We start from the raw sequence: 12,955 nt of genomic DNA, 5'->3' as shown, positions 1-12,955 counted from the left end.
TTACAAGACATAAAATGCCATTCAGATTAGCCTGAGTAAGTGGGGGTTGTTATGTCACACTGGAATCTGAAGGCAGGAAGTAAAACTGCAGCTGGGCACGGACCTGGGTGGGTTGAACCAAGGTCTCTTTGGCCCATACTCCCTGCTCCTCTCTGTCTCCTTTTCTCTGTCTGCCTCCTTCTCTTCTACCCCCTGCCTCTCCCTACCCACTCCCTCATCATCAGTGGCATGTCTAGATCTGGGACTAGAATCCCAGTTTCCATGTCTGGGTTTTCCCATAGATTTTATACAGGTCACTTAGGAAGTGCGTAGCTCTGAGAAACTACAGGTTAAAAATGGCCAATGAAGTAGAGTTTTGCATCTATTGATACTTGGGCAGTTTCTGTGGTATGTTTTTTTTTTTTTTTTTGAGACTGAGTCTCACTGTGTCACTCAGGCTAGAGTGCAATGGCACGATCTCGGCTCACTGCAAGCTCCACCTCCCAGTTCAAGTGATTCTCCTGCCTCAGCCTCCTGAGTAGCTGGGATTACAAGTGCGTGCCTTAACCTCCTGAGCAGCTGGGATTACAAGTGTGTGCCACCATGCCCAGCTAATTTTAGTATTTTTAGTAGAGATGGGGTTTCACCATGTTGGCCAGGCTGGTCTTGAACTCTTGACCTCAAGCAATCCACCCACCTCGGCCTCCCAAAGTACTGGGATTACAGGCGTGAGCCACTGCACCCGGCCTGTGGCAGATTTTTAATCACATTAGTGAGTGCTCTCTGGACTCCATGTCAATAATGACTTTTGGGGGTAAAATGCGTTATACAAATTCATTATCTCATCTAATCCCCACAAAAGACCTATAAATAAGGTAGGTATTATGTAGTCTTATTTTCAAGTGATGGAACCAAGGCTCAGAGAGGTTGCATTTGGCCTAAGTTAATTCTGACAATGTGGAGTTGTCAGAATGCCTGTAAAACCCCGTCCCCAGCCGTGCTCTCCACTCTTTGATATGAGTAGGGAGTGCTCAGTGAGTGTCCACGCCAGCCAACGTGTGTGAGCTCTCAGTCCTCACAACATCCCACAGATAGGGAAAGTGGGGTTCAGAGAGGTAAAGGACCATCCAGAGCCACAATTTGGGGTCAGTTTGTAATTTGAATCTGGGAACGTCTACTGCCAAAGTCCAAGCTCTTTTTTTTTTTTTTTTTTTTTTGAGATGGAGTCTTATTCTGTTCCCCAGGCTGGAGTGCAGTGGCGCGATCTCGGCTCACTGCAAGCTCCGCCTACCGGGTTCACGCCATTCTACTGCCTCAGCTTCCCGAGTAGCTGGGACTACAGGCACCTGCCACCACGCCTGGCTAATTTTTTGTATTTTTAGTAGAGACGGAGTTTCACCGTGTTAGCCAGGATGGTCTTGATCTCCTGACCTCGTGATCCGCCTGCCTCGGCCTCCCAAAGTGCTGGGATTACAGGTGGGAGCCACCACACCCGGCCATCCAAGCTCTTAAATGTAACCTTTGGTGTGTCTGCTTCTAGCAGTTCACCAAAACACATCACAGTTTCCTTCTAGGTCGACCTGGGATGGGCAGTTGACAAGTTTCTCTCATGCTTTCCAGGTTGCCCCTCTACCTGGCCTCCCTCTTCATCAGCCTTGTTTTCCTGTTGGTGAATTTAACCTGTGCTGTGCTGGTAAAGACGGGAAATTGGGAGAGGAAGGTTATCGTCTCCGTGCGAGTGGCCATTAATGACACACTGTTCGTGCTGTGTGCCGTCTCTCTCTCCATCTGTCTCTACAAAATCTCTAAGATGTCATTAGCCAACATTTACTTGGAGTCCAAGGTAGGTAGAAATGTGGTCAAGATCCCTCCCATGAAACGTGTTCTAAAAATAGTTTCCTGGTTTGCAAAAGTGCATTTTGATGAATTTTAGACTTGATTTTGCCTTGACTTTCTCTGTTTTATTGTGTCCCACACAGGGGTACTCACTTTTTTTTTTTTTTTTTGAGACGGAGTCTTACTCTGTCGCCCAGGCTGGAGTGCCGTGGCGCGGTCTCGGCTCACTGCAAGCTCCGCCTCCCGGGTTCACGCCATTCTCCTGCCTCAGCCTCCCGAGTAGCTGGGACTACAGGCACCTGCCACCACGCCTGGCTAATTTTTTGTATTTTTAGTAGAGACGGGGTTTCACCGTGTTAGCCCGGATGGTCTTGATCTCCTGACCTCATGAGCTCACCCCTGTGGCACACAAGCTAACAAAGCACTACTGGCAAAAGAAAATAGTATCTCAGGTTTAGTTAATGACTGACTGTCTAATAACAGTACTCAAAAGTCAGTTTTAGTTTTTTGGTCATGTTAACTATTCATTTTGAGCCAGGGGTCTTTTAACTGTCTTTGGAAATTGATAGCTTCATAACGTGGGGCACAAATCACTGATGTCCACATAATTCCAAGCCCAAAGTCACATGAGGGCTCCTGTATTCCCAGCCTCAAAGACTCTGGACAGAGCTGTCCTGAGCTCTGCCCCAGCCATTGTCCCTCTGAGATTGTTTACTTGCCTCCTTGAGCCAGAGGCCCTGGCCTGGGCTCACCTGCTGTGTGTAGAAGCCAAGAAGATCCTCTTGGAGCTGAGCAGCGGCCATTAGAGGTTTAGCAAATGAGCCATCTGACTTTCTTGCTTGTACACGCCAGGCCTCGGGAAAATGGTGCGTATTTTAACCCTGTTAAAGGCATCTCCAAACTAAGTCCCAGGGTCCTTATGAAGATACTTGAAATTGTAGGAAGGAGGAGTGTGAAAAGGACTCTGATGGAAGACCCAACGAGACCACAGTGCCCCGAGATCCCAAAGGGCTTTACCAGACTGATACCAGGCAGGGGCTGGGGCAGGGACTGGTGTCTTGGACCTGGAGTGGCCCATACCTCCTGCTCCCTCTTTTCCAGGGCTCCTCCGTGTGTCAAGTGACTGCCATCGGTGTCACCGTAATACTGCTTTATACCTCTCGGGCCTGCTACAACCTGTTCATCCTGTCTTTTTCTCAGAACAAGAGTGTCCATTCCTTCGATTACGACTGGTACAATGTATCAGACCAGGTCAGTGGGGGCGCTGAGGAGGTGTCACCTGACCAGGGACCACAGTTGACCCTTGGTATCCTCGAGGCACTGGTTCCAGGACCCCAGAAAATACCAAAATCTCGATGCTCAAGTCCCTGATATAAAATGGTGTAGTATCTGCATGCAGCCTACACACATCCTTCTGTATGCTTTCAATTAATCTCTAGATGACTTACAATACCAGATACAACACAAATGCCATGTAAACAGTTGTTATACTACATTGTTTGAAAATGTCTGTTTTTAATTGTTACTAGTATTTGTTATTTTCAAATATTTTTGATCCACGGTTGGTTGAGTCCACGGTTGGTTGAGTCCGCGGATGTGGAACCCGCCGATATGGAGGGCCGACTGTATTTGCATTTCAGTGGTTCACATGGCAGAGAAGTACAGGCTCCTTGTTTCTCCCGGTGAATGACTGAGTGACCTTGAGAGGTCACTTCCCTGTGTGACATCTGAACTCCTCTGTCAGATGGGATCACAGCACCTGCCTCATTCCCTTTCACATGTCTTTTGAGAAAACCAGGAGATTACATGTGTGTGTGTATGTATCCACACACATGTGCACACACATACTTTTCACTCCATTCTCCCTCTTAGGGCTCATGTTAAGCAGTACTTAATTTTGTTTTTTGTTGTTGTTGTTTTGTTTTTTTGAGATGGAGTTTTGCTCTTGTTGTTCAGGCTGGAGTGCAATGGTGCGACCTCAGCTCACTGCAACCTCTGCCTCCCAGGTTCAAGCGGTTCTCCTGCCTCAGCCTCCAGAGTAGCTGGGATTACAGGCACCTGCTACCATACCTGGCTAATTTGTTGTATTTTTAGTAGAGATGGGGTTTCACCGTGTTGGCCAGGCTGGTCTTGAACTCCTGACCTCAGGTGATCCACCTGCCTCGGTCTCCCAAAGTGTTGGGATTACAGGCGTAAGCCACTGCGCCAGCCAGTACTTAATTTTTTTTTTTAACATGCTTCCATATAAATGTAAGATGGTATTATTAAAGGGTGACATTTGCAAAGATTAAGCAAATTGTATTCAGATTTCAGAAAATACATAGGACTATGAAGTTATGAGAATGTTTTTTTTTGTCATCATCCTCCTCAGGGAGAGAATGATTTTTAATAGAGTATGTACACGGCATTTGAGAAAATCTAGACAAAAGTGACTGAGGATATTAAAGTTTTAAAAAAGCTCATGGCACTAGTTGTTGCAGTATGATACTCTTTCTAAAAATGCATTCTATACATGTATATATAAGTTACAAGTCATAAAGCAAATGAACAAAGGTAGTGAAATCTCATCTGCCATCCACGCTCACAAAAACTCAAAACAACAATGAGAATGAACCACCATTCACTCATTTGACAAACAGCATTTTTTTTTTTTCCTTATCTTGGGCACTGAGAAAAATGCCAGGGATACAAAACCAAACAGACTTTCCCTGCCCTTTGGGAGCTTTGTGGTCCACTAAGGAAAAGAGACACACAGATTAGCCACTAACAGTAAAGAAATGTAACTTCCCTATTATAAATGTATTAGATTGATTTGCAAAGGTTCCTTAGCTTTTCCTGGAAAACTATTGAATACCTAACCATCTATAAATGTGCTTCTAACATCTCAACAGTGCTCAAACCCTCAGCTGCATTTAGATAGTGGAAGAAAGAATAAAATGATCATGATAAGCTAAACCTGAGAGGACAAGGTAAAATTGTGTTATAATTAGAAAGGATTAAAACCACACCTCTGAACCCAAACCAATACGACAAACACAGGATGGCAGAAAGCGGGGCAAGGCACTGCTAAGGGTGTGCACTATTTTGAGGAAATCAAGTATATGAAAATCTAAACTTTAAACAATGATTAATTAGAGACAAGCATAATACACAAAGGATTTGATTTTGTATTGTAGTAAAATATACATAACATTTTAATATTTGCTATTTTAACCTTCTTTTTTTTTTTTTTTTTTTTTTTTTGAGACAGAGTCTCTCTCTGTCACCAGGCTGGAGTGCAGCAGCACAATCTCAGCTTACTACAACCTGCACTTCCCGGGTTCAAACGATTCTTCTGCCTCAGCCTCCTGAGTAGCTGGGAATACAGGCGAGTGCCACGACACCCGGCTAATTTTTTTTGTATTTTTAGCGGAGATGGTCTTTCACCGTATTGGCCAGGCTGGTCTTGAACTCCTGACCTCATGATCCGCCCACCTCGGCCTCCCAAAGTGCTGGGATTACAGGCATGAGCCACCATTGCCTGGCCCGATTTTAACCATTTTTAAGTGTACAGTTCACTGGCATTAAGTACATTCAGTGTTGTGCAGCCATCATCACCATCCATCTCTAGAATTTTCTCATCTTCCTAAACTGAAACTCTGTATCCATTAAACAACAAAGATTGGGTTTTAACAAAATTACTTCAGTTTTTCTTTCAATTAAGAATGCATGGGTGCTCTGCCTATAAATTCTGTATATGGAGGAGTAGCCATTCTTTATTTCTGTACTTTCCTAATCTTGCTTTCACAAGCAAGCAACAAAAAAATTTATAGGTGGGTGCAGTGGTCTGTAATCCTGGCATTTGGGAGGATCACTTGAGGCCAGAAGTTTGAGACCTCATCTCTACAAAAAATAAAAAATTAAAATTAAAAAATTAGCCAGGCATGTTGGTGCACACCTGTAGTCCTAGCTGCTTGAGAGGATCACCTGAGCCCAGGAGCTGAAGGCTGAGGTGAGCTGTGATCACACCACTGCACTCTAGCCTGGGTGATGAGCAAGACCCTGTCTCCAATCAAACAAACAAACCATATATATAAATAAAAAAATTTATAATTGCAATAGATTTAAAACATGACAGTCTTTAAAATTCTTCTATTTTTATGGGATATTTATGGTTATCTAGATGTGTGTTGCCACCAAAATAATCTAGGAGCAAGCAAACAAATGACCACAGTTGTATACCTTATTTGTGCGGAATCAAAAAAGAACACATAATTGAGATGTGATGTAGAGGAAGTAGGAGGGTGATTTTTCTGAAAGTAGCCTGAGTAGTTTTGGTCACCATGCTTTAAGGATGATGTTACAGAGAAGGCAAAACAGTTAAGTGTAGGTGTTTTGGCCCTTTTCAGGTACATTCTTTCTTTGAAACAATGGCTTTTCTGATATGGTTGCCCAAACCCAACCGTGCAGTTTCCTCACGAACCTTCTGTCTGTTCTGAAGAGAGAACACTGCTCCACCAAGCTCTCTGGCCATCTCACTGAGCCGCATACCTTAGGCTCTGATGATTGTTTTTCTAGACAAGCTAGCCTACAGTAGGTTTTAAAGGGCAAACAACAGGATATGGTTTATGTGAAGAAAAGTTTGAGAGTTGACCTCTTTATCCTAGGGATGGACTAAGGGATAATAGTTATATGCTGCTCTCAAGAATTTAGGAGGAGGCAGCATAACCTTCTCACTATTCAATTGTTGAAGAAAATCAGCTTAGATTTAAGTGAGAGTGTGAATTTGGACTTAAGAGTTTTGGGGGCATGAAGTATTAAAACATCCTAGGTTAGAAGTTTCTGTCTGAATATTTTGAAGAAGATAATCATTTATCCCATATGGTTTAAATAATCCCTGTCTGAGGTCTAGACCATTACTATTACCTGGTTTCAATGTGCATATTTTAGGAGAATGTACTATACTATATTTTAATACTTTAAATAGAAATATTAACAGTATATTCTATAGTACATTGTAAAATATAGGGGGATGAGTTGTACTATAGTATTAGAATTATTCTCTGTTCATGTTAGAAGGAATCAAATTGATTTCCTCTTGCCTTGGTCTAATGACTCTCCCTCTGTCTTTCTAACAGGCAGATTTGAAGAATCAGCTGGGGGATGCTGGATACGTATTATTTGGAGTGGTGCTATTTGTTTGGGAACTCTTACCTACCACCTTAGTAGTTTATTTCTTCCGAGTTAGAAATCCTACAAAGGACCTTGTAAGTAAGCCATTTTATATTTGTAAGAAAATATCTCCTGACTGTGATCATGAAACTTGCAATTAGAACTTTTTCTTCACTTTTCCCTAGAGAAGAGGGCCTCTTCCGTTCTGTGGTGGTATGAAAAGTTTCCTGGAGTATTTTATTGAGACATTCATTTCCCTTATTTTTTGAGGGAAAATGTTTTTCAGCTTAGTTTTATTTTACAAAAGAAATGAAAGTATTGCAAGTTGCATCTTAAGGCCTGGGGAAAGTGATTAACAATTTTTTTTTTTTTTTTTTTTTTTTTGAGACGGAGTCTCACTGTGTCGCCCAGGCTGGAGTGCAGTGACCGGATCTCAGCTCACTGCAAGCTCCGCCTCCCGGGTTTACGCCATTCTCCTGCCTCAGCCTCCCAAGTAGCTGGGACTACAGGTGCCCGCCACCTCGCCCGGCTAATTTTTTGTATTTTTTAGTAGAGACGGGGTTTCACCATGTTAGCCAGGATGGTCTCTATCTCCTGACCTCGTGATCCGCCTGTCTCGGCCTCCCAAAATGCTGGGATTACAGGCTTGAGCCACCCTGCACCCGGCCTATTTTTTTAATGCAACATTGCCTCACTAGTATTTGAGACTTGGACTTGCTACACACCAAATATAGAAGCTTTTCTAATAGCAAAGGAAACTAGAGAATAGAGAAATAGAAATAGGAAATAGAAAATACTCATAAGAAATAGTATGCTGGATGGTGACTAGGGAATGGGAGGATAGGGCAATAAGAAACATTATTGCAAGGAATGCTAAAGCTGCTCCCCTAGTTTGGTCACATTTCTGTTCAACCAACTTTATATAAATGTCTTTATGCGGACAGGACAGAAAATGCAAAACCAAGTAGCGTGAGAAACCACCTGGGAGCCTTGTTCTGTAAATTATTCCAACCACACAAACTAGTGGTAGCTTTTTGACTTACTGATCTATGAAACCCTAGAAAAAATACAGTGAGTGGATTTGGGGCAATGTGAGCAAAGAGCAGGTGGTGAGGAAGGCATAGATGAGTAACGTCCTCCAATAATTCACAATTCTTATTTCATACCCAGATGACTGACCTGTGTTTTATCTTGTTTTTGGAAGCCAGAGACATAGCCAGGCTTCAAATCAAGCAGTCTGGTTCCAGAGTCAATGGTGGTGGTTTTGTTTTGTTTTGTTTTGTGTGTGTGTTTTTTTGAGATGAAGTCTCGCTCTGTTGCCCAAGCTGGAGTGTAGTGGCATGATCTCGGCTCACTGCAACCTCCGCCTCCCGGGTTCAAGCGATTCTCCTGCCTCAGCTTCCCAAGTAGCTGGGACTACAGATGCCCGCCACGATACCCAGCTAATTTTTGTATTTTTAGTAGAGACAGGGTTTTACTAGTTGGCCACGCTGGTCTCAAACTCCTGACGTCAGGTGATCCACCTGCCTCGGCCTCCCAAAGTGCTGGGATTACAGGCGTAGGCCACCGTGTCCATGTGAGTCCATGGTTTTAATCCCTGTGCTACGCTGTAGCGTTCGCTGGCATCATAAGGTTTTGAGAAGAAATTATATTCTTAATATATATGACCTAATAGTCCTATCTATGACTTCTGTAATTACATAGGAAAAAAGTCTAATATTCTTTTGTGAGGAAATCTATAACTTAACTCATACCCATCAACTTTAAAGGAATACACTGCAGGTGGGGCATTTTTTAAAAATGTCATCTAACATTTGTATCCATAATTCATTTGGTGCAAACGGGTCTCTAAACTTGGCATCATTAGAGCCAAACTTCAGGGTCTAGGTAAGGAGATAGTTAAAGTGTGGCTCTTTACCATCCGTCTCAGAATCCGTCAGGGCGCTTGGTGTAAACATTCTTAGGTCGTGTTGGAGACCCAGACCAGAATCTCTGCGGTAGGTTCTGGGAATGTACATTTTTAATAAGCACTCCAAGTGGTCTGAATGAACTGTAAAGTTTGAGAATCTCTGTCCTTGTCCTTTTCTTTTTTGAGACGGGTCCTGCTTTGTCACCTAGGCTGGAGTGCAGTGGCACAGTCACAGCTCACCTCAGCCTTGACCTCCTGGGCTTGAGCAATTCTCTTGCTTCAGTCTCACATGTAGCTGGGATTACTTTCATGAGCCGTGTTGCCCAGGCTGGTCTCAAACTCCTGGCTGTTTTTTTTTTTTTTTCTTTTAAAAACAGCTTTATTGAGATGTAACTCACTTATATAATTCACCCATTTCATGTGTATAATTCATTGGTTTGCGGGATATTCACATATGTGCAGCCATCACCACAGCCAATTTTAGAACACTTTCATCATCTCAGAAGGAAACCCCATGCTATCATCTGTCATTCCCCATTTCCTTTCTGTCCCTGACCTACCCCTGGGCATAAGCCACTATAATCTCTTGTGTCTACAGATTTCCCTAGTCTCGACTTTCATATGAATGGAATCATATAGCATGTGGGTTTTTGTGACTGGCCTCTTTCACTTAGCAGAATGCTTTTCAGGATTCATCTACGTTGTAACATATATTTGTACTTAATTCCTTTTTATTGCCAAATAAATATTTCATTGTATGGATAGACCACATTGTGCTTACTCATTCATCCATTGATGGACATCACTGGGTTTTTTTTTTTTTTTATACTTTAAGTTCTGGGGTACATGTGCAGAATGTGTAGTTTTGTTACATAGGTATACATGTGCTGTGGTGGTTTGCTGCACCCATCAACCCGTCACCTACATTAGGTATTTCTCTTAATGCTCTCCCTCCCCTAGCTCCCCACCCCATGACAGGTCCTGGTGTGTGATGTTCCCCTCCCTGTGTCCATGTGTTCTCATTGTTCAATTCCCACTTATTAGTGAGAACACGCAGTGTTTGGTTTTCTGTTCTTGTGTTAACTTGCTGAGAATGATGGTTTCCAGCTTCATCCATGGCCCTGCAAAGGACATGAACTTATCCCTTTTTATGCTTGCATAGTACTCCATGGTGTATATGTGCCACATGTTCTTTATCCAGTCTATTATTGATGGACATTTGGGTTGGTTCCAAGTCTTTGCTATTGTGAACAGTGCTGCAGTAAACATGCATGTGCATGTGTCTTTATAGTAGAATGATTTAGATTCCTTTGTGTATATACCCAGTAATGGGATTGCTGGGTCAAATGGTATTTCTAGTTCTAGATCCTTGAGGAATCACCACACTGTCTTCCACAATGGTTGAACTAATTTACACTACCACCAACAGTGTAAAAGCATTCCTGTTTCTCCATGTCCTCTCCAGTATCTGTTGGATCGCCATTCTAACTGGTGTGATGGTATCTCATTGTGGTTTTGATTTGCATTTCTCTAATGACCAGTGATGAACATTTTTTCATATGTTTGTTGGCTGCATAAATGTCTTCTTTTGAGAAGTGTCTGTTCATATCCTTTGCCCACTTTTTGATGGGGTTGTTTTTTTCTTGTAAATTTAAGTTCTTTGTAGATTCTGGATATTAGCCCTTTGTCAGGTGGATAGATTGCAAAAATTTTCTCCCATTCTGTAGGCTGCCTGTTCACTCTAATAATAGTTTCTTTTGCTGTGCAGAAACTCTTTAATTTAATTAGATCCCGTTTGTCAATTTTGGCTTTTGTTGCCATTGCTTTTGGTGTTTTAGAATGAAGTCTTTGCCCATGCCTATGTCCTGAATAGTATTGCCTAGGTTTTCTTCTAGGATTTTTATGGTTTTAGGTCTTATGTTTAACTCTTTAAACCATCCTGAGTTAATTTTTGTATAAGGTGTAAGGAAGGGGTTCAGTTTCAGTTTTTTGCATATGGCTACCCAGTTTTCCCAACACCATTTATTAAATAGGGAATCCTTTCCCCATTGCTTGTTTGTGTCAGGTTTGTCAAAGATCAGATGGTTGTAGATGTGTGGTGTTATTTCTGAGGCTTTTGTTCTGTTCCATTGGTCTATATATCTGTTTTGGTACCAGTACCATGCTATTTTGGTTACTGTAGCCTTGTAGTATAGTTTGAAGTCAGGTAGTGTGATGCCTCCGGCTTTGTTCTTTTTGCTTAGTATTGTCTTGGCTCTGCAGGGTCTTTTTTGGTTCCATATGAAGTTCAAGGTAGTTTTTTCCAATTCTGTTAAGAAAGTCAATGGTAGCTTGATGGGAATAGCATTGAATCTATAAATTACTTTGGGCAGTATGGCCATTTTCACATTGATTCTTCCTATCCAGGAGCATGGAATGTTTTTCCATTTGTTTGTGTCCTCCAATTTCCTTGAGCAGTGGTTTGTAGTTCTCCTTGAAGAGGTCCTTCACATCCCTTGTAAGTTGTATTTCTAGGTGTTTTATTATTTTAGTAGCAATTGTGAATGGGAGTTCACTCATGATTTGGCTGTTTGTCTGTTATTGGTATGTAGGAATGCTTGTGATTTTTGCACATTGATTTTGTATCCTGAGACTTTGCTGAAGTTGCTTATCAGCTTAAGGAGATTTTGGGCTGAGACAATGGGGTTTTCTAAATATATGATCATGTCATCTGCAAACAGAGACAATTTGACTCCCTCTTTTCCTATTTGAATACCCTTTATTTCTTTCTCTTGCCTGATTGCCCTGGCCAGAACTTCTAATACTATGTTGAATAGGAGTGGTAAGAGAGGGCATCCTTGTGCCAGTTTTCAAAGGGAATGCTTCCAGTTTTTGCCCATTCAGTATGATATTGGCTGTGGGTTTGTCATAAATAGATATTATTTTAAGATATGTTCCATCGATACCTAGTTTATGGAGTTTTTAGCATGAAGGGGTGCTGAATTTTGCTGAAGGTCTGCATCTATTGAGTTAATCATGTGGCTTTTGTCATTGGTTCTGTTTATGTGATGGATTATGTTTGTTGATTTATATATGTTGAACCAACCTTGCATCCCAGATATGAAGCTGACTTGATCGTGGTGGATAAGCTTTTTGATGTGCTGCTAGATTATGTTTGCCAGTATTTTATTGAGGATTTTCACATCGATGCTCATCAGGGATATTGGTCTGAAACTTTCTTTTTTTGTTGTTGTGTCTCTGCCAGGTTTTGGTATCAGGGTGATGCTGGCCTCATTAAAATGAGTTAGGGAGGATTCCCTCTTTTTCTGTTATTTAGAATGGTTTCAGAAGGAACGGTACCAACTCCTTTTTGTATCTCTGGTGGAATTCGGCTGTGAATCTTTCTGGTCCTGGACTTTTTTAGGTTGGTAGGTTATTAATTACTGCCTCAATTTCAGAACTTGTTATTGGTCTATTCAGGGATTCGACTTCTTCCTGGTTTAGACTTGGGAGGGTATATGTGTCCAGGAATTTATCCATTTCTTCTTGATTTTCTAGTTTATTTGCGTAGATGTGTTTATAGTATTCTTTGATAGTAGTTGGTATTTCTGTGGGATCAGTAGTGATATATCAGTAGTGATATCCCCTATATCATTTTTTATTGTGTCTATTTGATTCTTCTCTCTTTTCTTCCTTATTAGTCTGGCTAGTGGTCTATTTTGTTGATCTTTTCAAAAAACCCAGCTCCTGGAAGGGTTTTTCATGTCTCAATCTCCTTCAGCTCTGCTCTGATCTATTTCTTCTGCTAGCTTTTGAATGTGTTTGCTCTTGCTTCTCTAGTTGTTTTAATTGTGATGTTAGGGTGTCAATTTTAGATCTTTCCTGCTTTCTTTTGTGGGCATTTTGTGCTATAAATTTCCCTCTACACACTGCTTTAAGTGTGTCCCAGAGATTCTGGTATATTGTGTCTTTTTCTCACTGGTTTCAAATAAGATCTTTATTTCTGCCTTAATTTTGTTATTTACCCAGTAGTCATTCAGGAGAGGGTTGTTCAGTTTCCATGTAGTTGTGCGGTTTTGAGTGCGTTTCTTTTTTTGTGTG

General features: G+C 41.8%; 1 protein-coding gene across 2 annotated transcripts in view; it reads left to right on the top strand.

Annotated features, from left to right (window-relative positions):
* Positions 1 to 12,955, top strand: part of GPR137B (G protein-coupled receptor 137B) — a 68,177-nt gene that overhangs the window by 35,257 nt on the left and 19,965 nt on the right. For both annotated transcript variants that reach the window (XM_005539723.5, XM_074039058.1), the window contains exons 3-5: positions 1,600 to 1,822; positions 2,917 to 3,066; positions 6,933 to 7,061. In XM_005539723.5, coding sequence (XP_005539780.1) covers positions 1,600 to 1,822; positions 2,917 to 3,066; positions 6,933 to 7,061 — 502 coding nt within the window. The remainder of the gene's footprint in view (positions 1 to 1,599; positions 1,823 to 2,916; positions 3,067 to 6,932; positions 7,062 to 12,955) is intronic.

This window comes from Macaca fascicularis, chromosome 1 (assembly GCF_037993035.2).
Source record: "Macaca fascicularis isolate 582-1 chromosome 1, T2T-MFA8v1.1".
NCBI lineage: Eukaryota > Metazoa > Chordata > Mammalia > Primates > Cercopithecidae > Macaca > Macaca fascicularis.
Note: the sequence above shows the minus strand (reverse complement) of the source record. Positions and strands in the feature narration are given on the sequence as shown.